Source organism: Leptidea sinapis, chromosome 27 (assembly GCF_905404315.1).
Source record: "Leptidea sinapis chromosome 27, ilLepSina1.1, whole genome shotgun sequence".
NCBI classification, from domain to species: domain Eukaryota; kingdom Metazoa; phylum Arthropoda; class Insecta; order Lepidoptera; family Pieridae; genus Leptidea; species Leptidea sinapis.
This window is the reverse complement of record NC_066291.1, coordinates 11,191,511-11,217,933: the sequence shown is the minus strand read 5'-3', so window position 1 is coordinate 11,217,933 and position 26,423 is coordinate 11,191,511. Positions and strand designations below refer to the sequence as shown.

The 26,423-nt window shown below is 34.3% G+C and overlaps 1 protein-coding gene across 3 annotated transcripts; it reads left to right on the top strand.

Annotated features, from left to right (window-relative positions):
* Window positions 1-3,119: 3,119 nt before the first annotated feature.
* On the top strand, window positions 3,120-22,440 carry LOC126972639 (venom dipeptidyl peptidase 4-like). 3 transcript variants are annotated; one of them, XM_050819509.1, is made up of 13 exons: window positions 3,120-3,249; window positions 9,006-9,162; window positions 11,039-11,130; window positions 11,206-11,283; window positions 12,867-12,919; window positions 13,825-14,015; window positions 14,998-15,167; window positions 15,259-15,903; window positions 16,312-16,537; window positions 17,517-17,667; window positions 18,229-18,389; window positions 18,737-18,942; window positions 20,452-22,440. In XM_050819509.1, the coding sequence occupies exons 1-13, from the start codon at window positions 3,247-3,249 to the stop codon at window positions 20,542-20,544; spliced, it is 2,226 nt and encodes a 741-aa protein (XP_050675466.1). In that variant the 5' UTR covers window positions 3,120-3,246; the 3' UTR covers window positions 20,545-22,440. The 3 variants fall into 3 exon arrangements, with proteins under 3 accessions (XP_050675466.1, XP_050675468.1, XP_050675467.1); XM_050819511.1 differs by lacking the exons at window positions 16,312-16,537; window positions 17,517-17,667; window positions 18,229-18,389; window positions 18,737-18,942; window positions 20,452-22,440 and having other exon boundaries at window positions 15,263-15,428; XM_050819510.1 differs by lacking the exons at window positions 3,120-3,249; window positions 9,006-9,162; window positions 11,039-11,130; ... (1 more) ...; window positions 12,867-12,919; window positions 13,825-14,015 and having other exon boundaries at window positions 15,026-15,167; window positions 15,263-15,903.
* The last annotated feature ends 3,983 nt before the right edge of the window (window positions 22,441-26,423 follow it).

The following is a 26,423-nucleotide window of genomic DNA, read 5'->3' as shown; positions in this document are numbered from 1 at the left end:
TTCCGTATTAGATTTACTGCGAATTCTGTTAGGTTTAACACTTATGGGTCACGGTAGACCTAGAACTAAGCGTGACCTATTTGTATGACAAATTTATTTATAGAGGCTCTTATTCTTAAATAGAGATTTATTACAATCAACAACGGAAATGCTTAGAAAGTCGGCCCAGTTGATTTTCTTTACAAACTCATAAACAACCTTATAGACTGTCAAGATCTTCTCCAGTATATTGGTATTTGTGTACCAGCATTGAATTGTCGAATAGATACTTATTCTTAGATTAATATGTAAACTATAATAAAATATTTGAATAAGATCATAATATCGATATTTTTTCAAAGTTACCTTTAAATTATTAAAACTTTCGTGACACATTGTTACGTTTCTTATTAACTCGGCTTTACTCACGTTTTATCGGTGTGGGTACCAACTAGTTTCGTACCATTCGGAGGTCCATCACCAGGCTGTTCACGATAATGTTTGCTGGTCGTGTTTGCCAGCCGGTAACACTGTCGCAAATTGTAACCATTGCCCTCAAACAATTGCCGCACGTGTGTCAATTCTGACTCAATAAATTGCAACAAGCGAAGTGCGCGATTAATGGGAGTGCGTGGTACAGACGACAAGTGCGACTGATGATGGTGATGGGAATCTGCTGTTAGGTACTGATCAGTATGTGTGGGTTTTCTGAGTACCGTATGCTCCAGACTACCACTCGATTCGCGATTCACCAGTACATCCAAAAATGAGAGGAACCATCTTTTTCTTCCTCTATGGTAAAGCCTATTTTCACATTGCCTAAAGCCTATAGTTGCATTTTGTTCAGGAGGTCCAGAAGTTTCCTTACTCCTTTTCCGAGAATCTAATGAATATAATAACAATGAACCTATGGCAAACACATCGTCTTCATATCTCCACCAGTACCTTGGTTTTATTGGCGCTTCCTCCTCAAAATGTTCCATAAATAAGTTGACCACGACTGGTGCTATAGGTGAAACTAATCGGTACCCACACCGATAAAACGTGAGTAAAGTCGTATTAACAAATAATTTTATCTTTTATACAAAACAGTTGTCCTTATAAAGATTCAATATAGATCAGTAAATAAGTAATTAGTATTTAATTCATTACTTTATTTTGTTAAATTGTTTTTAGTTTAGTAATGTTGTGCACACCTTTAATTATATAAAAAGTAACACTTATAATTATTGTTTTCTTTTAGTTTAGTTAGTAGTGAAGTATATATAGTATATAGATATAAATGATAATAAATTATATTCGTCGATTGCATAAACCAACCACCACCATACCATATTTATTTATTACTAACAAAATGCAAATAATGTTAATTGACAAAAGCTAATTCGACACGGTATTAATATAATTGAATTACCAAAAAAATATGGATACATAGATGTACTTTTAATGTGGGAACAATAAATCTATTATTTTTTTTATTTACTATTTTTAATATAGTAATAGTATCAGTTTTTGAAAATGATTAAACTTAGTCGAGAGGTGAAATATGTTGAAAATCCAATTTAATATACTTTTAATTACTATAATGATACTTAAACATTTAACGTTAATTTAAATATTACTTCATAAATATATAGATAAAACAATTTGTTTTTATAAATATATCCTAATATAATTCTTCATAAACCTAAAATTATGTTAACAGTGAAGCTCCGTACTTTGTTCACTTCACCTCTGACCTCCTTTCTAAAGTTTTTTATATGACACTGTACTTTATAATGCTGCAGAACAAACTACAGTGAAACTTGGTTAAGTGGGACCTGGATAAGTGAGAAACCTCCATAACTGGAACTCATGCTGAGGTCCCAACACTTTGGCACTGAATTACCTCTGTTAGTGGGACGAGGTAAACCTCTATATCTGGGATTTGTTCTTTCGATTTATCATCATAGATAACATTGTTTGTTTACTCATTCTTATTCTACCCACAAATTCCACACGTAATTCCAAGTACGTAAGTACAAATTTTGAGCTTCAATTACCTTCAGTTTTAGTTTCGCTTTACTATCATACAGATGTTTATTTGAAAAATGTCAAAACGAAAGCTACAATCGTTATCATTACGTGAAAAACTGAAGTTAATATCCGTTTATGAAAGTGGGAAGACACGCGAAGAAGTTTGTGCCGAATTTAATGTGCCAAAATCTATTCTTTGTAGAATAATTCAGAGTAGACATAAAATTGAATCACAATGTTCTGAAGGACAAGGAAAACTAAAACGTGTACGTTTATCAGAATATCCTGAACTTGAACAGTGTTTGCTAACATGGGTTAAGCAAATTATAATTGATACATTCTGTTTCCATATTCGTACATACATATTACGTGTAAAAACGTGCTTGAATATTTTTGTTGATTACATTTGTATGATTACCTTTAAGTACATAATATTTTTTTTATTAAAACTCATTTACATACATAACACGTTATTTTATTTAATGATCGCACCTGTATAACTGAAATAACCTGTATTCTCACCTCTATTAATGGAACCCTCTGTAAATGAGACAGATATTTATTTATACCTGTATATCTGAGACACTGGGTAAGTGGAATACCTCTATAAGTGAAACGACATTGCAGGTCCCTTGATGTCTCACTTAACCAGGTTTCACTGTATATTAAATAATTTAATATATCATCTATTTATTATTTCGGTTTGCCAATAATTTACGCTATACGCAAAACAAAACAGCATCAAAACTAAGTAATTAAAATTCTGATTTCTTCTTACAACGTGTTGCACCTGCAACAGATATCGTCCCACACTCTCTTATATCCTCCACAAGTACCTACTTGTGAGGATATAAGAGCAAAGCTATGAAAATATTATATTATGATTGATCCTTTATATATGAAAAAAGATATACTTATAAAAATATAGTAAATTAAAGTAAAACAGAAGAAATGAAGGGGGTAAAAATTTCTCATAATTCCGAGATAAACAAAGATACAGGTGAAGCTGCTAAAGCAATGTAAATTTTAATAAACTATGTTACTTTGTTGTATTTAGCTTAATGTGTTAAGATTTGTCTTGAGATAGATTTAACTGTAGAATGCAGATAATATAAGATTCATTCCAGTCAGTATGCGGGCGTCGTGAAGGCAGCACGTTCGCCGGGCGATCAATGTTATGTTAACCTGTTGATCAACTTATTGAGTTTTTAGTTCTCCGATTCGCGATATTTGTGATAATATTTTTGCATAATGGTGAGTGTGTTTTGTAATTCATCGATCAATTTGCATAGTGTTAGTTATGGATTAAGTAATATAACAGATTGAGACTTAAAAGATTGATTAGTGAACATTTTGAGGCAAACACATATTGTGAGCGTGGGTGGTTATAATATAGTAAACAACAACTTATTTAACTGAATAAATAAAAATATCAGCAATTATAAATGTTTGTCCAACATTGGATTTTTCAATAACTTATTGATAAAAAAAATCAAAAAAGACGCCCCAGGCCTGAGAAAAAAGGGGGGCAAGAATCTATACATGACTCCCTTATATTTTTTTATCAAATTATTATATATATTAATATAATTGTCATACTTAAATACTGATTAATTGTTCTACGGTTATATAAAATCGCCATTTTACTGTGTATATTAAAAAAACTAGTCCCTTATGTACCTTAATCTGTTGTTTTCATGCTTTTTTATTGGCATTTCCTCGTTATTCTTTCATCACTTATATTGATATTATTTTATTTGAGAAATAAAAATAAAAATTTAATTAATATGTCAATATCTCTTTGGTCCAAGCAAGGAGTTTAGTAGGAAGTGTCATTTTTTGAATTGTGAAATTGAAAATTAAGGATTGTTTTTCTATACATAAACGAAAACTTGGCCAAGTAACTACGAGTAGGTATTAAACATATACTTAGAACATACTAGCATATAGAGGACCTGACAGCCCGTTATTATATTAATGACCATATTAATTGTCAGTGTATGCGATAGATAGCGTGGCTGACTGTTTATGACTCGTCAATCAACATCGGTTACAGTAACGATACATTAGCTTAGCGTATGTATCTGGCTTTATCTCCGTCTGAGATGTTTTCTCTCGCACGCACTGTCTGTCTATGCGACAATAAATATTTAGATTACAATATAAAATTGAACAGTTAAAAATTTTCTCATTGATTTTTGGAAATAAACATGTGAATATTCTAGTGTTCATGTAGGCAGCGGTGATCACGTGACTCCAAATGATCAAAAAGTTCTGTTGTCCTCTTATGCTGTATAAAAGAGTGAAAAATCCTTTTCTTTTGTTGTTCTAGAGGAGTTTGATTGCAAAATAATATCTATTTACTAATAAAATCAAGTAATATAGATAAAGATATAATGGGGTATAACGTAATAAGTCTATAACGTTTCTTCACTCTCACAGGAGCCTTTCCGATTAGTAATTCTAACATCTATCGCTATCAGTGGATAGCGATTTTACCTGTGTCATTTATTTTATAAAATAATAGGACTGAAAAAGAGATTCTTTTTTTATTTGAAAGATGGCGATAACAATAATTGTCACTACATTCTCATAATAATTTTATTAATTTTTTGGTAGTCTAATTTTCTTATTTTATTTTAATTCATAGGAGATCTCTAAAAATAAGTTGATTATTTAGTTGAAGAATACGTAATTATTTTTTTTCAGACTTTAAGTCTGTTGTTTTTTTGTTCATTTTTTTATTGAACATAAAAAACTACTATAGTTTATTTTTCGAAAATCATTTAATATTGGGTGATCAGGTGATCAATGATACTGGTTATTTACAAATTGTGTCCAACCGGTTGACAATAAAAAAATCACTGCGTTCTGTTTGTAAATTTAAAATCCGACGCAGGTGTAGTATTATATCACTCAGGAGAAAGTATGGTTTCCGTACTTGGATGTATCGCGAACCTCGGCCTCGTCTCATGCTTACAAATTACTCCCTTATAGGAATTACCCCTATGAATCATTGGTGAAAACTTATTATGATTATTACTATTCATTGTGCAAGCTCATTATATGAAGTATTACTGTCATCTCTGACCTGGCGCAACATAGTTTCAGCTCGATTCATTTGACCGCGTGCAACGCAGAGCACCTCGAATTGTCGGGGACCCAGTGCTCTGTGAACGGCTGGATTATTTGGCGTTGCGTAGAGACGTCGCTTCAATAAGTTTCTTTAACTGTATTTCGGGAGTGTTTCAAAGAGCTGTTTTACCTAATTCCTGCCGCAGAATTCCACCTTCGCACGACACGCCACAAATTCCTTCACAGTGCGGTTTTCAAAGAACTTTCTTCCATGTACTACAAAGCTGTGGAATGGCCTTCCTTGTGCGGTGTTTACGGGACGAAACGACATGGGTATCTTCAAAAAAAAACGCGTACACCATCCGTAAAGTACGCTCTTGTGCTTTTCCTGGTTTATTTCCTAAAGAAGTAACTAGTGAAATTAAATCTTATACCAAAAAGAGACTAATTTAAGGTTAAATCAAGTTTAGAGTGTTTTATCAAGAGTTCCGAGTGGATCCTGACAGATGAAAGTCTTCTTCTATAAAGAAGGAACATATTACACCGGTACACCATGGTCGCGCAACCAGTCGCCGCTACCAACTAAATATTTACAGCTTTTTTGGACACCAGGTGAGTAACTGGTGTCCATTTGGTCTAAGGAAAAAAATCAACACTTACAAATCAATTTTCAATGCTGTAGCCTCATTCGTTACGGTCGACTCGCTTAGCCTAGCCGACAGTTATTATCCAGCTGTGACTGGCTATAGTGCTCGATAAAGCTGAGAATATCTTTATTACAAAGGCCATCAATTTATCAGCATGCAGCTTACTTGATGGTCACACGAGTTTATTTTAATACTTAAAGGGTTACTTGATACATATCTTCGAGAAAGCATTGTCTTAAAATCTGAGGTTGTAATGTACAAAATATTAAGTATGAATGTTGGCTTTTATCCATTTTAAGACTGAGTTGCTCATTGTAGTCCTACTCGAAATATAATAAAACCTGCTACTCAAACTACTCCTTTTGTATGATAGGAGCTTAAGTATGAAATTGCCGTATTGGTGTATCAGCTACTTTGGAATTTGAATAAAACTTCCTTGGTTCGAAATTACAGAGTTAAAATTTTACATGACAGTTACAATATTCTATATTTAAAATTAACAACATTGAATTGTATGACTTCAATTGTTATATATTTTTCTTTAAAATCCGGCGTGAAACTAACGCAACAGAAACAGCAAGCAAAATCACTGATGCATTTGGAGAGGATCGGCTAATGAAATGAATTGCTTGTGTAGAAAATTTAACGTCGGTAAACTATGTAAAGGAAACTTCGACTAATAAATGAAACCCAAGGAAGATGTTACTAAAGTTAATAATGATGAATTAAATGCGTTGATGGAAGTCGATCTAAATCACTACCTACCTAAGAATTAGAAATTTGATTTCATCAAAAAAAATCTTGAGTAACCGGCTTCGGAATGAAGGGATAATCGCAAAAGTATGTCTAACTACAGGTAAAACGGCGCAACAATGCACTAAAGCTAAGCTATACCATATAGAAAAGGGATAGTAACCGTTTTGTGGTCACTTCATGGTTTAATCCACTACAGCTTTCTCAGATCCGGTCAAGCAATTACAGCAGATGTCTATTATTCTGAACGAACTCACACGACTTGAGAAAGCGCTTTAAATCTACAGGACCTATATTAAGAAACCCTCCGACATCCACCGAACTTGGCAGACTTGACCCCAACTCTCTCTTTCTTTTCGTCTTTACATCTCTTACATGGTTTCAAAATACAAAAAAGTCTTCATAGAATTTATTGGCAGAGTTCTACCGTAAAGGTAAAAATAAACTTTTCTTGCAATATCGGAAATGTATAGATAAATAGAGAAAATACTTCGGTCAACTAAATAAATATTCTTCTTCTTCTCCGTTAATACGCTCTTGATAAACCGGTTGTGGTTGTCAAGAAGTATCAATAGATGCAGATGTAATCTCAAAATTTTTCGCCATCTCTCTCTGTCAGAGGTCATTCGAGGAGACTCAATATAGGGAGCGCTTTATAGACCACGTCTTTCTATGGACAGGCTGCCTCAACTCGATATGTGTCCAAATAATGCGAGAATACTAGATTGATGTTTCGAAGCACCTTTTCCAGTACCAAAACTCCAAAGCGTCTATCTTCCTCTTTTCAACCTCTCGCAATGTCCACGTTTTGGATGCATACAAAAATATGGGTAAGATTAACCTTCTTCATATTATATGGTCTATTTATCTTCCGAAGTCCTTACAATAGCGTGTCTTTATTTCGTCAACCACCTATAATCAAGATTAATTTTCCAAGATATACTAAAGATTGGACTACTTTGCGTTCGCATTATGAGTGACTGCTGGTGAATGATTGTTACTGCTGGAGAATGATTGTTACTGCTGGTGAATGATTGTTACTGCTGGTGAATGATTGTTACTGCTGGTGAATTATTGTTACTGCTGGTGAATTATTGTTACTGCTGGTGAATTATTGTTACTGCTGGTGAATTATTGTTACTGTTGGTGAATTACTGTTACTGCTGGTGAATTATTGTTACTGCTGGTGAATTATTCTTACTGTTGGTGAATTATTGTTACTGCTGGTGAATTATTGTTCCTGCCGGTGAATTATTGTTTCTGCGGTCAACAATCAACATCTTGGTTTTCCTATGATTAATCTGTAACCCGAACTCGAAGCTTTCATTACGAAACGGCAATAATCAATAATTCAAGTATTTATCCCTACTCAGCTGTATTATGCCATTTAATTATTACATTCCGTACAAAACCTCTCACTAAATTTCACTTTCAAATTAAAGAATGTCATTGTTATCTCCACGTCAGCATAAAAACTAAAAAACAACTCGCTAAAGCAATAAAAACAAATCACGAAGATAAATAAGGTGCATTGTTTGTTGAACAATACAATATGTTGAAATGGTGTCACCACTCCTCTCATATGCAACGAGTAAATTATATCGCAAATATTAATTTAATAAAGAGGTTTCCACCACCATAGATAGGTAATAGTTTTTGTCTTTACAAACAGATTAAAAATCAATTATCACACACACACAGCACAGTAAGTATTCAATAAAAAAATATTAAAATTACAGTTTTACTTGTTGCTACATATCTTTACATATATAATTCTTCTAAACGTGTGCTGATAGTGAACTCCTCTTAAACTGCTGGACCGATTTTAATGGTTTTTTAGAGTGTTCCAGTGAATTTGAGATTGGATTAGATTCTCAATACAGTCGACCTATTCTTCTCTTAAATATGTTAGTGATCTCCTCCTAACGTATGGACCAATTTTTCAAATATAAGACGTGTCTTCAGGACAACGTCTGTCAGGTCACTAGTTTTATTATATATTTAGATTTATTGTTGATTCATCCCAATTAATCTGGAATAGGAAGTTTCGCATTTATAGGAAACAACGGGAAGAAGTTAAAGCATGAAGTATACAAGGCCCTAAAAAATTTAATAATAATATTAATAGATTGTAATATTTTTTATGGAAGAGAGGATAAACGAGCATCCGGATCACCTGATATCAAGTGATCACCGCCGCCTACATTCTCTTGCAACACCATAGGAATCACAGGATCGTTGACGACCCTTTGAAAAGTGTACTTTTCATCGCGGTTTTTTTAGAGGTACCCATATCGTATCGTCCTGGAAACACTGCAAAAGCAAGCTCATTCCACAGCTTTGGAGTACGTGGAAAAAAGTTGCTAGAAAACCGCACTGTGGAGGAACGCCACACATCCAGATGGTTCGGATGATATCCGGATTTGTGGCGATCGTGCGAAGGTGGAATTCGGAAGAAGGAATCAGATAAAACAACTCTATATTAAATTTTTGTTAAATCACGTAAAATACTTCTTATCAACACATATTTTTCAGGTGGGAATATCATCTGCCCTGGTATGGGCTATCGTTTTGAATCTCTGCACTTCGAAGGCCAACCCTCAAAAAATTCAAAAGACGTTCACATTAGAAGAGCTCGTTCCACTCCAAGCCGACTTCGCACCTGAAAGAGTAACTGTTCAGTTCATATCTGGTAAGCAAAATATGAACTAGTATTGTACAATATTTATTTATATAAACAAAAGAAATCTTATAACTATATTTACAATACTACCACTACTACTAGTATTTATATTAGCAATAAGTTTCTACTCATACTGTATTCTATGGGCTTAGCTGTACTGTTCGCTAACTAGGAAGTGAGAACACAGAAAACTTTTTCATCACAAAATACTATTGTATAATAATAATATTTACACACTTTTACCACCCTGTACTATAGGTACAAGATAACGATATATTTAATACGATATACTTAGTTAGACATACATAAATACTACCAGTGGGAGGCTGCTTTGCACAGGATGCCGGCTAGATTATGGGTACCGCAACGGCACCTATTTCTGCCGTGAATCAGTAATGTGTAAACATTACTGTGTTTCGGTCTGAAGGGCGCCGTAGCTAATGAAATTACTAGGCAAATGAGACTTAACATTTTATGTCTCAAGGTGACGAGCGCAATAGTAGTGGCGCTCAGAATTTTTAGGTTTTTCAAGAATGCTGAACGGCACTGCATTGTATTGGGTAGGGCGTATCAATTATCATCAGCTGAACGTCCTGTTCGTCTCGTCCCTTATTTTCATAAAAAAAATACTAATAAACATCCATATTCATCATATAAAAGCACCTACCGGGATTCGGACACGGGACATCTAGCTTACTAGGCAGGGTTACTAACCACTGGGCTATACGGGTCATCTTACTATATAATACTAATTATAGTAGTAACTTAATAAGGAACAGAAACTGAACTTTCTACATATTTCAACTCACCACATACTTTGAGAAAGTTGAAAAATTAAATAAAACCGTATGATTTGTTTTTTTCCAAATCCAACATTTTATTTATTTTATTTTACAACTTTAGAAAACTTACAGCTAGATACATATTAAAAATTAATTTATTATACAGCAGATAGCTATTTACAACTTTTCACAAATAATAACCATTTATTGTGTATAGTCGTTTACCTACATTAAATATAATATTATATAACCTACCTTGCTTTATATAAAAAAAAGTTTTTATTTACTTGACTTCTAAATTGAAATGGTGTCGTCTTGAATAAGTCAAGATCGTATTCACTATTAATTTCATTATAAAGTTTGCACGCTCTTATAAGAAAACTGTTCTGTCTATAATTACATTTTGCTGATTGTATTTCAAGTAGGTTGCCCCGCCTTTGGGAGCTGACAGTGGTTCGTAAGCCAATGTGCTCTAGCAGTTCTGCACAGTTAACTACTCTATTTTATTTTAAGATGTCAGCCAGTAAGCATATTTATAAAAGAGAATTTACAAGTAATGATTAGCTACGAAATTTATATTTATTTTAGGTTTTAATTCTTGAACTTTTGAAACGTGGGACTTGTCATATAACAATTCTGTACATGCTTCAACCGTTCTTCCATGTGCCACTTTAAGCAGAAATTCGGCAGAAAATCTGCAACAAGAATGAAAAAATATTTAAATTTTTACACATTGTCTTTATCTTTATTACAAAACCCACTACATACTAAATTCAAAGCATAAAATGTTATTTTGAAGACTGACAAAATTTAAAGACTTTACGAGTACAGTTAGCATTTTTATATTTGCCTCTTTTATTTATCATTGTTAGAAGCCTAAATGAAGTTTCGCCGGTTCTGTAAATTATAATGATGTTTTTATTTCCATCAAAAATATCTAGTAGTACATTTATATTGTTGTCTGCAAGACGTTCTCAGACCTCCGAAAAACCTTCATCAAATCAGTAGGTATGTTGTCGAATTTGAAATAATCACTCTTCTAACGCTCAAACAACAGGCTTGCAAGAATGAAATAAAACATGTCAAAATTGCATATATTTCAGATTCGGAGTATATTATAGCTGATCCTCGTGCTATACACAAAATTAACGCCAAAACTGACATTGCTACCCAATTACTGGATGAAGCAGATATGGTGAGAAAAATATGACACAATGTGTTTGTTTGCTTAAATAATTGTATCTAACTAAATGAAATACTTTATTTGCAGGCAAAATTAGCCAAATACGGAGTGTCTTCATTTTCAAACGATCAAAAGTATGTGCTTTTAGTAACGGAGCGTAAGAAGGTAACGATTGAAATACATTGATTGCTTGATTATTGTAAATTTTCCGGCACTTATTGAATAAAAACGGAACGAATAAATTAATATAAAATGTAAAACAATAAACTGAGTTACTTTGTCGAATTGTATAAGTAACATCTATAAAGGAATTTGCAATTATTATAAATAATGAAGTAGATTTTAATAAGATCGCCGTCGACAAATAAGTTTACTTTTAGTTGAATTTGTGACTTCGTTAACGTAAATTAGCATGCAATTGTATGAATACCTATTTTTATGTAAACCATGCAAACAAAAAACACAACGTTTTTCTCCGTGCCCTGATCAAATCCGGTGTAAATGTTGCTTCAGGCTACGCTGAAGGCAAAACACGGACGTCTCTTTTTATTGAAACTTTTGTATTCAGCTACCTTTATCGCTTCCAAACGGTTTAAAAAAATATCAAATGTATAAAAATGTCAACTCTACATTTTTATCATAGTATATATAGGTAGATTTTTAGTTGAAACAATTTCATCATCTTTTTAAATAAGACGACATATTTTCAGAAAGTACTAAATCACCCAGTAACAAGATCCTAGATACTTTCAGCTATATCGCATTTTATATCGAAACATGAATGTCTATCTTACTCAGATTGATTTCGTATTCGTTCACTGCGTAAGCATTGGACTTTCATTGTTCAGCAATTGTATAACTTGTAGACATATAATTGCTTTTATACTTAAATAAGTACTAAACCTTTTTATAATCTGGAAATATAATTATTACTTGATGCAGCAAAATTAACAAGTGTAGAGACTCTTTAAGTCTCGTTGAAATTGTAATTACTTTACTGAAATTATTATTCATTGTTCGCTTTGACATTGACAAACAATAAGCACTATCACTGTAACAGAGTTATTTTTATAAAACGTAGACTAAGAATATATCAGCGTATAGACGACAGGACAGCTTTAATGCTTTGTGACCAATTTTTATTTCACAATGTGTAGTTTGTGGTTTAATATTGAAAATAATAAGGAGCTTGTCAATGAAAGTCAGTAACAGGAACAATAGATTCGCTTTCCTTTTCCATCTTGCTCCGTTTTAGATGTTCTTCTCTGTTGCACCGTAGTATATTGTAAGTGTATGATATAATAATGATGTGGTGTCGTGGGACACCAGGTAGGAACGAAGTTCCTTCGGCTGATGTAGAATCGACACAAACTGCAAAAAAAATCGTTCTAAAATTGCTATAATCGTTGTCATATATTAATATAATAATATTGATAATATATACACTACTCGCTTGTGTATGCGACTGTCGCGGCTGCGCACGTCTCATTTAACGGTTTTATTCCACGCACTTTTCCACGGATTTTTTCTTACGGTTTTACTATCACATTTTTTTCAGTTCGGTCGCGCAGCAAAATCCCTATCCCCTCCAAGCCTGCCGTAAGGAACTTCGTTCCAAAACCTGCATTTATAGAAATACTTCCGTGTCTTGAAAGGCAGGATTTTGAATGTACAAAAAAGTAATATTTTGAAAAATAATATTTTGTTTCTCTTTATTTACAAGAGATATGAATCTAATTATGTTACAGGTGTATCGATACTCAGTGTTGTCGAAATATTCGGTGTATAACCTCGAAAGCAAGTAAGTATTGCAACAGTCACGAAATACTCATTAACATAGTATTTATACATTACATTTCATGAAACCATGGTGTGTGTTGCAAATCAATTGGATTTGGTAGAATTAATCCTTCATGGAAATTTTATAAAAGAAAAATATGGTAATTACTATTTCTCACTGTTTTCATAAAATTATTAAACCATTAAATTTAGTATAATATTGATTAGCTTAACGCTTATTAGGATATTTTTACTATACAATTACGCAACTAATTTTGAATATCTATTGAGTCGATAAATTGTCATCATAAAAGTTGTTGTGAAAATTAAATCAATATTATTCGAAAAGTTAATGCGTTAAGACTGTTTCAAATTGATCGAACTGACTTTATATCCATGACTTATTTGGATAAAGATTGTTAATATCGCAGCTTCGCGTCATTACGATGGATTTGCTTAGTAACACCTGACACCTTAATCCAGCCATGCCCCAATTATTTTTAACCGACTTCAAAACGTAGGAGGTTCTCAATTCAATCGGTATTATTTTTATATGTGTACACCGATTACGCTGAGGTTTATGATCTGATTTACGTAATTCTTCTTTAGTTCAATGCGGAAAAGATGCCGGTTGGTCCCATAATAATTTTACATTGTTTGGTTCAGTAGTTTTCATTTTATGAACATGTCCCACTCAACATGCACGACGTTTAGCCACGGTTTTAAAATAATTTATCTTATGAGAAATTAACGTTTTTCCTTCTTTCGGTGGTGCATCTAAATCAAAAAGACATAGATGACATGAACTACTCGTATACACAAACTCGTACATACTTACACTTACTGTTGAATACTCGTAAGATAGATTGACCAAAACTGTAAGATTCCCGTGTTGATTATTTACTATGAAAGACCCATGACTTTCAGATCAATTGGAAAAATAGGTGAAGGGCTATTACAAGTGGTCATGTGGGACAACGGACACTCAATAGCCTATGTTCAGAATAACAATGTATTTTATGTTCCAAACGCGAATGACACAGATGTGGTGATACCGTTAACAACTGATGGAATACCTGGAAAAGTGTACTATGGTGTAGCTGATTGGATATATGAAGGTGAAAATATTATGCAACGAATCATATTTTGTGGCAAAAGTATTCATCTGATCTATTAATGGATAATGTGAGACCTGTGGTAAGACTAAGTGTGACATATATGAACCTTGCATTAATTAAATACGGTGGGAATATTATTTGCAGATGATGCAAGCTCAATAGGCAACCCCGCCCATTTCTGCTCACCTGCCATCTAGCAGAGTGCAAGCTAGCATTACATTTTATGCATTACTAGCTGACGCGGCAAACGTTGTTTTGCCATATAAAGTATAATTCACGCGATAGTTTTATAAGTAATAAAATATTGCCTATATTATAGCCTGTACATCATTTTGTTCTATTGTCAATAGTTTTTGCAGCGCACTCAAAAATAGGTTTTCGATTTTACACCTTGTGTTACAAAATAGCAATTTTATTACGGATCCCTAATTTTGAAAAAAAAAACATAGCCTTCCTCGATAAATGGACTACCCAACACTGAAAGAATCATTCAAATCGGACCAGTAGATTAGCGCGTTCAAACAAACAAACAAACAAACAAACACTGCAGCTTTATAATATTAGTACAGATTTCTAGCGAGACTAATCACGAGAACTTCGCAATGTGAATCGCGATGGCGCACAAAATTTCAAAAATCCTGAACTGCATGCATTGCAGTGGTCTAGTTCTATTACATCATTAAGTGAAAGTCTTGCCCCTCTTTCTAACTTTAACCTCAAAAAAGTCATTATTATACAAATGAAATTTTGGTTACAATTGGTTAATTAATCATTTACTTCTGGGATAATAATTAATTATCCCAGAAGTGACATATTACCACATCCCACTTTAAAATGACAATATTATTTCAGTGCAGTACTAAAATTTTGTCGTTTATTTTAGATTGGCCTTTGTTTATTTCCAAATCATTTACCAGTATTAAATAATGTAACATAATAAATTAGTGATGCTTAATTGTTAACAAAAACTATTTATTTGCAGAGGAAATATTTAATGCTGCAGAGGCAATGTGGTTCTCCAAGAACGGATCATACTTAGCTGTGGCTTCATTTAATGATACGTTGGTTGAGTCGGCTGTTTTTCCCTACTATGGAGATCCAAACGACTTTGATAACCAATATCCTGAAATGATCACCTTCAAATATCCCAAGGTTTGTGCTACATGAAACACCTCTTGAATCATTATTATTTTCATTTAAAAGTGACTCTTTAATGTATCACATGCAATGTTTTCTTTGTCAGGCAGGTCGGAGAAATCCCAACGTAGAGCTTCGAGTTTTTAAACTAAAAGAATTGGATGGTGAACCAATGTATATTAAAGCTCCCGTGGACGTTGTAGGCAATGACTACATTTTAGGACGAGTGAATTGGGCTAGCGACAATAATGTCATTGTTCTCTGGTTGAATAGAAGACAAAGTATCAGTGTACTAATGAACTGTGATTTAAAAAATAATGCTTGCAAAGTTTTAAAGGAACAATCCGAACCAAATGGCTGGATTGACATTCGCGAGCCCCTATTCGATAGCAATGGCACTAGAATGATTGAGATTCAACCACAACTATACGAGAACCAGAGATACATGCATGTTACATTGTTTGACTTTAATACATTAGAAACTATTGATTTGACGCCTGGAAATTCAACAGTTACAGATATTTTGGGGTGGGATTTAGATAAAGATAAAGTATTCTTCATTGCATCTCCTGGACTAGAACCTTGGCAGCGTCAGTTATGGTCAGTTTATAACGGCACAATATTTTGTATGACGTGTGCTCAAGCAGCTTGTCATACTGTTGAAGGAATGTTTTCTCCGGGTGGTAGCTTCGGTGTTTTAGCTTGCAGTGCTTTTAATGTACCACCTGTATCGTACTTTTATGTGGCTGAGGTAAATATTATGTCCACATATTTAATTAAGCTTATTTCACTGATTCTAAAATTTATTTTGTGTATGTATTTTAAAATTAATTATTTATCGTAAACCTTGTAATCTGTATAGCACTCGGTCTTTGGGATAACTTAATAAATAATGAGAATTTGTTTAATAATTTTTAATGAAGTTTAAGAATAGCTATGATTAATGCTAGCTATGATTTATAATTTAACTTCATTTCAGCAATTGCACTCTCTTAGCCATACATAACAACATAATTAACGTAACGTAACCGACACAAAAGAAACAAATTATTCTTAATGATGAGACTTAGCATGCAGACTTATGAAGTACTTGCCTAACAATAGACAGTTATGGAAGTGTTAAAGATTATTAAGATTAATTATTATTACTATTTTACAGAACAATGGATTCAGACTATTGACAGATAATGCAAGACTGGTTGAGAAATTGAACGAATACAAACTGCCAATGGTATTGTACAATAAAATGCCGATACTAGACGGTGTTCAAGCACATATCAAACTACAATTACCGCCTGTGATGGAAGATGGCAGAAAATATCCCATGATTGTAAGAGTATACTCTGGTCCTGGGACAACTAGGGTGAAGGATAATTATGATTTAGGTATGTCGTGTGCTAGTAAGAGAAATTCATATAACGGGTAATAAATAAATAATAAAAATAATGTTCTATATTAAAAAATTCAAATTCAAAATTTCTTTATTTCTACAAAGTCATTAACAATCACGTCATATGAAATTCTCCCGGTAGATTTCTAGGTTATATTTTTTTAGAAAAAATATCAATATACATCATATGCCAAATAGAGATTTATGCGAAAAACAAGAGTTTTGGCTAACTTTGATCACTGCATCGACATTAAACATGTTTTTAGCATTGCCAGTTTTTTTGGAAGAGGCCATGCTCCTTTGAAATTCCACCATCGGACAGTACGTGCAAAGTACCATCCGCATCACGTGGACGTCTGGCATTCTACAACCGCGCGTTTGGTCGAAATTTCTTGCCTCGCACAGCCACTTTGTGGAATCAACTACCGGCAGCGGTCTTCCCGAACAGATACGACTTAGGGACCTTCAAGAAAAAAGCATTCTCCCACCTTAAAGGCCGGCAATGCATTTCTTGACACACCTGTTGTTGCGGATGTCCATGGGCGGTTGCCTCACCTCTCCCCATCCCGTGGGCCTCTTGCCCATTTGCCCCTTCTCATATAAAAAAAAAAGAAATACCAGAGGTATCAAAAGAGCGTGGCTAGAGTAGATTTTGAAGTAAACAAGTGATACTGACCGTAATATGCCATTGATCGTTCTTTTACTAGTTTAGTGGTGAATGTGAAACTATTAATTGAGAACCTTTCAAGAACACTTCTTTGCCAGATTGCATTTGGCAGTGTAGCATATAGTATCACATTCCACCTTCATACTATATATATTTAGCAGGGCCATCCTGATAGGAGACTTTTCAATTTAGCTCCGATGTTCTTCAACTAAAGAGGGCTATAGAGTCGAGAGCAATTTTTAAATTTTAAATTTCAGCCATAGTGTATACCACAATGACATTATATGTTTACATTTTATTCTTGCAGAATATTATAACAAGTATCTTTCTGGAAATCGCAGTTTCATAGTAGCGTCCATTGATGTACGAGGCTCTGGTGTAATGGGTGTTGAGTCAATGCATGCTCTAAATAAAGCACTGGGAACTGCGGAGATAACAGACACTCTTGAGACTATTAGGTATGTTAAGACATTTGTTTTAAGAAATTAATATAAAATTTAAACAATTTCGTTTATTTAATTATAATCACTGGAAAATTTCCTGATCATTGGTATTTTTTTTTATATGAAGGATGAGGATAAACGTCCGTAACTTACTGATTGTATTGCAACACCAGTGGAAGAGTTGTCATTGTGCTTTTTTTCTAAAATAAAAGTATACGTGCTTTTTTGTGTGAGTGATACTGTATTCATATTCAGATTTAAATATTAGTTACTTGGTGTTACTAAGAGACATTAATGAACTATATATATACCCTGATTTATATACCCACTATTGACTTCACAATCTGCATGTGATGCATTCATCCAAACGTAGGTACACATACAATCAAATTTTGGAAGTAACTTATTTGCAACATGAAATAGCACTGTTTCTACTATAATATAATAATACACCTTTAAGCCTTAATACTTTCTCAAAGGCTGATGACAGTTCTTGTGTTGAACGATGAACTTTAAACTCGTGTGTCACCGTATTGTACAGAAAAAAATATGTTAACTGTTCTTTCAATGTTTCAGCCATTTACTAAAAACGTACTCCTTCATTGACCCTAATCGAGTTGGAGTCTGGGGTTGGAGCTATGGAGGCTATGCGACCACTATGATGTTGGTGCAAGACGATCAGAAACTTCTCGCTTGTGGCGCTGCTGTGGCCCCAGTTACATCCTGGCTTTACTATGGTAAACGTTATTAGTCTTTGCTTACATTCTGGATTTCATTACTGCACTTTGAGACATAAGATTTTAGGTCTCATATAAATTATTTTGCCTAGAAAGCGCTTTCAAACCGAAAAAAATATGCTTCTATATTACTTAGGTATTTTTTTACCTCAGGGAGGCACTGCTGTGATTCCCACTTAGTCAGTTTCCTGTGGAGAAGTCACCTGCTGGTAGAAGAGATAGAATCAATCATAATATACCAAACTGGAATAACATCCTTTTCTTCCTAGACGGGAAATGTGACCTTAAAGCCTCTTTTCCTCTGTACTCATTAAGTAAGCATTAGTTAACGTCTGTTCTCGTTCCAGACTCAATATATACGGAACGATACATGGATACGCCCCAAGAAAATCTGGAAGGGTATCAACGAGCGGATCTAATGTCGAAGGCAAACAAGATGCGCGGCCGTAAGTTCCTCATCGTGCATGGTACCGGGGACGACAACGTGCATTTTCAACACAGCATCCAATTTGCTAAGGAACTACAGAGGGCGGATATTGATTTTGAACAAATGGTACGTGAGTCAGCGATTTTCTAATCAAAACAAGTTTCCGATAGTTGTTTGAGTGGTAAAAATAGTCACAAAGATGCAACTTAGTAATATTTTCTCCGCTGATACTGAAATAATAATTGTGAAAGATAATTACAAAGTATTCACATCTAATGGACTTAAATGCTAGTTTTACCTAAGATAGACCTATAATGGGAATATTATAAATGAGGCAGAAAATTAGATTAATTAGCAATTAACCAACTACAATTATAACTAATAATACACAGGTGATCATATAAGTACATATAACGATCTAAAAACGTTTAATCTGTTTAAATTGAGAAGAAGTGCTTATTGTTATACCTTTATAATATAAGGATTAATAATTTGATATATGTTGATATTTAAATTTACACCTAATAATGTACTCTTGATCAAAATTATCTCTACTGAGAATTCTTGTTGCTAAATGTTTTTTGCCACAATTCATTCGTTTCTTTAAGTTTCATAAATAATTTAATGCGCGAGCGCACAATAATCTCAGTTGTTCTGACCTTGTACGTACGTGTTCTTTGTATGACAGTCTTGGCCTCATTCTAATGCAACGGTAAAAAACATTAAATGTTTTAAAGTTTTGCAAATATTTTTTATACCTACACGTTATTTAAATTAATTTAAATTAATCAAACGTAAAACTATTGACTATTCTGAAAAATATAAAAAAATGTACGTGAATTTTGAAATACTATCAAGATGAGACTCCTTAATATAAAGTCAAAAGGTAATACTGAAACTTTTTATGACTGTAACACCTTTAAATAATATAACAAACATGTAAAAATATTTTGCGAGAAAACTTTTGTGCAATGGTTTTTATGACTTTCGATGTCATTAAAGTCAACAAGGCAAGGTTAAATGACCTTAAACGTGGTCGCACTGATGTCACCAATGATCTGCGTGAGGGACGGCTTTCTACGGCGACGTCTTAAGATAAAATTTGTGTTGTGCGGTGAGATAGATATAATAGACTGACCTATCAGCAGATACTGACGATGAAACTTAGGCACCGCTTTTAGTCAATAGCACAAAATACTCCATGAACATTTAGCGGTTAGGAAGCTTTGTGCATGGTGGATAGGTATCCACCATGCACAAAGCGGTAAAATTATGAGGTCATAATTTTACCGAGGCCCAAAAACTCCGTTGTTTTGATTGATACCGTGAAATGGTCCAAAGATATAACGGAGGTCACTCAAATGCTGTGTTAAACATACTTTCGGATGACAAAAGCTGGATTTACTGTTATGGTCCCGAAACCAAAAGTCTGCTTTCCGAGGATCTGGCAACTAAAATGAAGAGAGGTAGAAGCGTGGGAAAAAAACGGGACTTCTAGCTCAGTATCAGAGTCACTAACAGTGGTTGGCCCAGTCGGGATATTTATAGTATAAAGTCGTATATGTAATTAACGCGCTTCCAAATTCTTTAAAAACGCTATAAATGTTCATATACTTAATCGAATTATTGTTACAGACTTATGCAGACGAGAATCATTCTCTACGGGGAGTGAGCCGACATTTCTACCACACTCTGGACCGCTTTTGGAGTGATTGTTTTAATTTATAAGTACATACTTAGTATTAGATCGTAAATGAAGACATTGCTACAGAACTTACTACAGACTTAAACATGACAAGCGTTTTTACTTCCAAGTGGTTGTGTACAATCCCAATTTGTGTTTCGTTTTCGGCTGATGATTTTACATTTATGACTTAACTATGATCATCGGGTCAATGATATCCTAGCCTAACCGCAATCGCGGTACCAAAGGAAAAATGTATAAATTACAAATTTCTTTGCTTACTATTAAATATTTATAATTTACTTTATTACAGCAAATTACAATTAAGCTTTCTGGGTCACGATTTTTAATTTGCCTATAGTTGGTAGGCACACGAAGCTCAACTACTATCAGCGCCAAAATGGCGAACATCAAAAATCAAGTTCTTAAGTAGCTTTAGTTTGTCCAGCTTGTAAGTAAAATTAGTGATTAGGGTGCAGCCAATACTATGTCTATCCGTTTACTTTCTGTGAGACTGGATTATGGAGGGTAGAGGCAAGGAGAATCATTTGTGTATATGAAAAAGTATCCGTCAAAATGTCCATTAAATTAGAGTGTTGTGACAGTAGCATCAGGGTAGATAAATCTTAATAGAAGTGCCAAATTTAAAATAATACTAATCACTCTAGCTACACGTTTTCTCATAATAACTCTTCAGGTTATATTCACAACTTTATTTTGTGCAACGTAAGTTGTTGAAATTTTCACTGTTTAACTATTTTAATCGACAATAATATAAGTTTTATAGCTCGGCATACTTCATTACGTTTACAACATTCACCATACTTCATACCATACCCTGTACCTACACCAGCGCCATTGTGGAAGGTTTTTGAACTGTTATTTACTACACAGGCTGAACACATTTTCAACTTTTCTCCCTTAAGAGCCTTGCCTCTACCCTACATAGACTGGATGTATAAAGACAAAGAGAATGTGTTTAATAATACGATGTGAGCCACTAATACAAAGAGGATATACCTAATGCCTAGAATATAACTGAATTCCGTTTGTCGCAAATTCGTCCCTCCTAAGAAATACTTTAGCTCAAAACGTAATATTTTTGGACATGTCGGACTCAATTTAATTTTTTTTATGAAAATAAGGGACGAGACCAGCAGGAAGTTCAGCTGATGGCAATTGATAAGCTCTGCCCATTACAATGCAGTGCAGCTTAGGATTCTTGTAAAACCCAAAAATTCTGAGTGGCACTACAATTGCGCTCGTCACCTTGAGACATAAGATGTTAAGTCTCATTTGCTTAGGAATTTTACTAGCTGCGGCGCCCTTCAGACCGAAACACAGTAATATTTACACATTACTGCTTCACGACAAATAGGCGCCGTTGTGGTACCCATAATCTAGTCGGCATCCTGTGCAAAGGAGCCTCCCACTGGCAAATCTGTGTGTTTTACATAAATCTGTATGTTATAAGTGATGACAATCAACGGGATTCGATAGATAGCACAGAAATATTTTATTTATTTATTATTCAGAATCATAGGCATCACCAATCATAGTCGCATCCATTGTGTCTGATAAATAAGTTTTCAGTCATGATGGTTTGTCATTGTAATGCTGTAATAAATATAATTAGTAATGTATTATAACATGTCTTAGCTAATACAGAAATCCGTCGTAGTTGTTTGAAGTGCTAGCCAATCATTAATTTACCATGGTCAAAGATCAACATAGGATACCCACATTTTACCGTCAAACAAAACAACGAAAAAGTTGCAGTTAGAAGTGGCACGTTTATTGCCACTCTTAAACCAAACAATAACAGGCATTACACAATAGTTTTACATAAAGCATGTTAGATGATGCAGCGAAATTATGAATGGCTGTAATAATTATATAGATTATTTTATGACGCCTTGTCTAAATAATATTATTATTCATAATTATTCAAACAAAACAAATCTTATAACTATATTTACAATACTATGATTACATTAAATTAAAATTATCATTACGGGGAATGCAGGGCAAGCCTGTCAGCCGTTAAGTTTGCATAGCGACATCCCATTCTGCACGGACGCACGAGATATAGACGCATGAGAAAGTGAAGATATTAGTAAGATTCCTGTTTTGTATTTCTATTTATGACAATATAAAAAAAATAAATCCTAATTTAAATTATAATGTAAAATCCGTGATAAACGGAACAAATATAATTATTTTGTTTTATAAGTATTGATAACTTTCAAATATATTATGTGTAGTAAATATTTAAATTATAATAAAGTTGTTTTATTTTATTTTTGCCTTGAAATAATGTGTTACAACCCGCGTGAGTTACTACAGGAATAACCTTGGCATACTAAAATCTATCAAGAGGTCTCTACTTTCGATTGGTGATTTTAGAAGTGTATGTCTTATCAATATATTATGTATAACAATGCAGAATATATAATTCCATACAGATCTTACCTACTAAATCTTATAAAGTTATAAAAAAATACTATAAACTATTTTTAACAACTTTGTTGAAAAACTTTTGCTTCAGCATCTACAAATGCATTTTTGTAAATTATTGAACAATCAATTTGGTTTCACTAGGGGCTTATCAACAATTAATGTGTGTATAAGACTTATTGAACACATCTTTGACGCCTGGGAAGAGTCATAGGATGCATTGGGCATTTTTTGTGATTTTCTCCAAACATTTGACTACGTCCACCATGTAACCGTACTCCTAACATTAAAGCATTATTGAGTAACAAATACAGCCCTTAATCTGTTAAAATAATATTTAAGAGAAAGAGTTCAGATAGTCGACGTAAACGGCAAGCGGTCTTCGGGTAAACCTGTAGAAATAGGTGTTCCGTAGGGTCCTATTCTCGGTCCTTTCTTGTTTCTTATATATATTGACGATTTACCATTTATGGTAGATGAAAGCCATGAGACTGTATTGTTTGCTGATTATACTTCACTTATTTATACGAGGTAAATAATGCACTCTCAAAGATAGTGCGTTGGTTTGAGACGAATAAATTGTACATAAACAGTAAAATTACATTTCATTACACCAAACACAGCGGATGTACAAACCAACGTACTTATAAATGACCAGAGATTGGAGCCACTACTATCTTCTTGGGTATCACGTTACATAAAAAGCTTCGGTGGGGCCACATATTGCCATATTGTTAGAAAGATTAGAGAGTACAAGACTGTTGCTAAAGCTAGATCAGTTATTTTACTGTCGGGTCATGCTACTGACATGGATATAGTGTTTGCTCTGCAAAAGAGCAAACCTCACTGCCTTAAGGTTTAATTGAGAAATATATCTATAAAGTTTTCATGAACAGTGTTGATTTTCGCACTCTAAGAAACAAAGAATTACAAATATTATTCACAATTACAATATAATGATAAAAAATAATTGGTTCCTTACCGAATATAGGATCCTCCGAGCTAATTGTATGCCAGAAGTATTATTTTTCCCATGTTAAAAGGGGTGCCACCGTGTCCGCACTTTTTTGCTATAGTTCGAGCATAGTAAATACAGATAAGGCGACGCGTTTATTTGAGCCTCTATTGCTTTTACCGATTTTAACCTTTTACTTAATATCACCGATTTTAACCTTTTACTTACCATAATTCTTCTACACCCCACGCTTTTGTTTATAATTAAATATATTTTTTTTACACTATTTTCAATTTAAATTTATTAAAATTTATTTTCTATTTTTTAGTTGAATTTTATATAAAACGTGTTTTTTAGTTTTTTTTTTAAACTATTATTTATTTTTAATTTTTTAGTTATATTTTTTAGATTGAATGCAGGGATTTTAATATCTGCGAATAAAAATATTTTAGTTAATTGGACGATCACTTAATTCAGCTAGCCGGAGATCACCGAACTAGCTCTTATAATAAGTAGCTCAATTAAATCACGCATTAATAATTTATAATGGAAACAGAATACTTAAACAGCGCCATCTTTTCGTAAATAAAAACATTACTTCATCATTACAGAATCATTTGTATACGCGTATATTCCATGATATCATTTCATAATTGCCTTAAGAGTTTATTAAAATGCTACTAGATGGCGTGAAACACAAATTCACCGCCATCTATTCGCTTCTAAAAGAATTAGATACTATAATTTTGTGGAACTGTCTTGACATGTGCGCGGTTCCTTTGTAGTTTACAATAAATTACTAGATGGTGCTTATTAGTGATTTATTTATTCTAAAATTATATATTATTATTATTATTATTATTATTATTATTATTTGAAGAGGGTGGCTATTTCCTGGTCCTAAAAGGTTCCTAGTAACACCGCGTCCAGAATTGGACTATTGTGTTCGCCACTCATACTAAAGCTCATCGTCAAGCCCTACCGCCTTTACGAACCGCAGTAGTTCCTTGACGCGAGTGTTGCAAACACTATCTGGTGGTACGAAGTAGTTGCCAAAGATTGTGTTACGCTTATGCATTAGTGGGCCGCAGTCGCAGAGTAGATGAATAGGTGTTTCATCATCCTCAAGGCAGAACCTGCAAGCCTTGTCGCTTCTGATGCCGACCACACTGAGGTGCTTGTTTAGGCGACAGTGCCCGGTTAGCATCCTAGTGAGTATGCATAGATTTTTCCTGTTCAATGATAGGGCTTCATTCGCGTAGCTACTGTTGAATGCCCTTATCAGTGCTTTAGAGTGGTTTAAACCTGAAGAGTTGTTCCAGCGTTTAAGTGCTTCTTGTTTACATTGGTTACTCAGGGTGTGTCGGATGGCGCTCTTTGGCAGTCCACAAATGGGTTCCGGACCATATCGGACTGCTTTAGCCCCAGCTCTTGCGAGCTCATCGGCCATTTCATTGCCTATGATTCCGGCGTGCCCTGGGACCCATCTGAGAATCACTCTGTTTTTCATGCCTAATGAATTCAGGCATTCGACGCAATTATTGACTAACTTAGACGACGTCAAGTCAGCGTCTAAAGCCAACAATGCTGCCTGACTATCAGAGTGAATGTATATGTTATGATTGAAGTAGCCTTTTTGGATATTGGTTTCCGCACATTCCAGGATGGCGTACACCTCTGCTTGAAATATGGAGGTAAAGCTTCCCAGGTTTGTGCTGGATTTAAACCTGGGGCGTTCTCCATAGACCCCACAGCCGACATCATTTTCCATTTTGGACCCATCGGTGAACCACATGAGGCTCCCGTCCTTCCACGTGACTTTGTTGTTCATCCAGTCGTCCCTGGAAGGTAGTTCCACGATATAGTGTTTAACAGAGATTAATTGTGGAATCATCTGATCAGGTAACATGCCTAATATGTGGTCTCGCAGAACTGAGTCCTCTAAGGTCCTAAGCGTTTGCGACATCCAGTTACATGAACCCCCCTGGGCGATTGCCCTCAGCATGCTTGCCTTCGCCTCTTGCTGTATGAACAGTGGAAGAGGCGGTAGGTTTAGCATTGCTTCAATGGCCGCACCAGGAGAAGACGTCATGGCTCCGGTTACCAACATACAGGCAAGTCTCTGCAGGCTATTTAGTCTGTCTGCAGTTGTTTTCTGGTTGGCTTTGTTCCACCACACAATGGAGGCGTATGTGATTGTTGGTCTCACAATTGCTTTGAATAGCCATAGGAGGATCTTGGGGCGCATTCCCCAATGTCTCCCTACCAGACGTCGACATACACCCAAGGTGGTTTTAGCCTTTTTCACGGCTTTGTCGATGTGAGAATTCCATGTGAGTTTCTGGTCGAATGTGACTCCCAGATACTTAACCTCAGCTGAGAATTCCAAAGTAGAGCCGTTCAAGGTGGGAGACTTCAGTTTGTTAAGTGTCCGTTTCCTCGTGAATGGCACAATAACAGTCTTTCCTGCGTTGACTGACAGCTTGTTGGCTGTACACCACTGTGAGATGG

Coding starts and splice junctions, on each gene's coding strand:
- LOC126972639 (XM_050819509.1), top strand. Junction 16,538..17,516: donor GAAGGATAATTATGATTTAG/GTATGTCGTGTG, acceptor TTATTCTTGCAG/AATATTATAACAAGTATCTT. Junction 18,390..18,736: donor TACATCCTGGCTTTACTATG/GTAAACGTTATT, acceptor TTCTCGTTCCAG/ACTCAATATATACGGAACGA.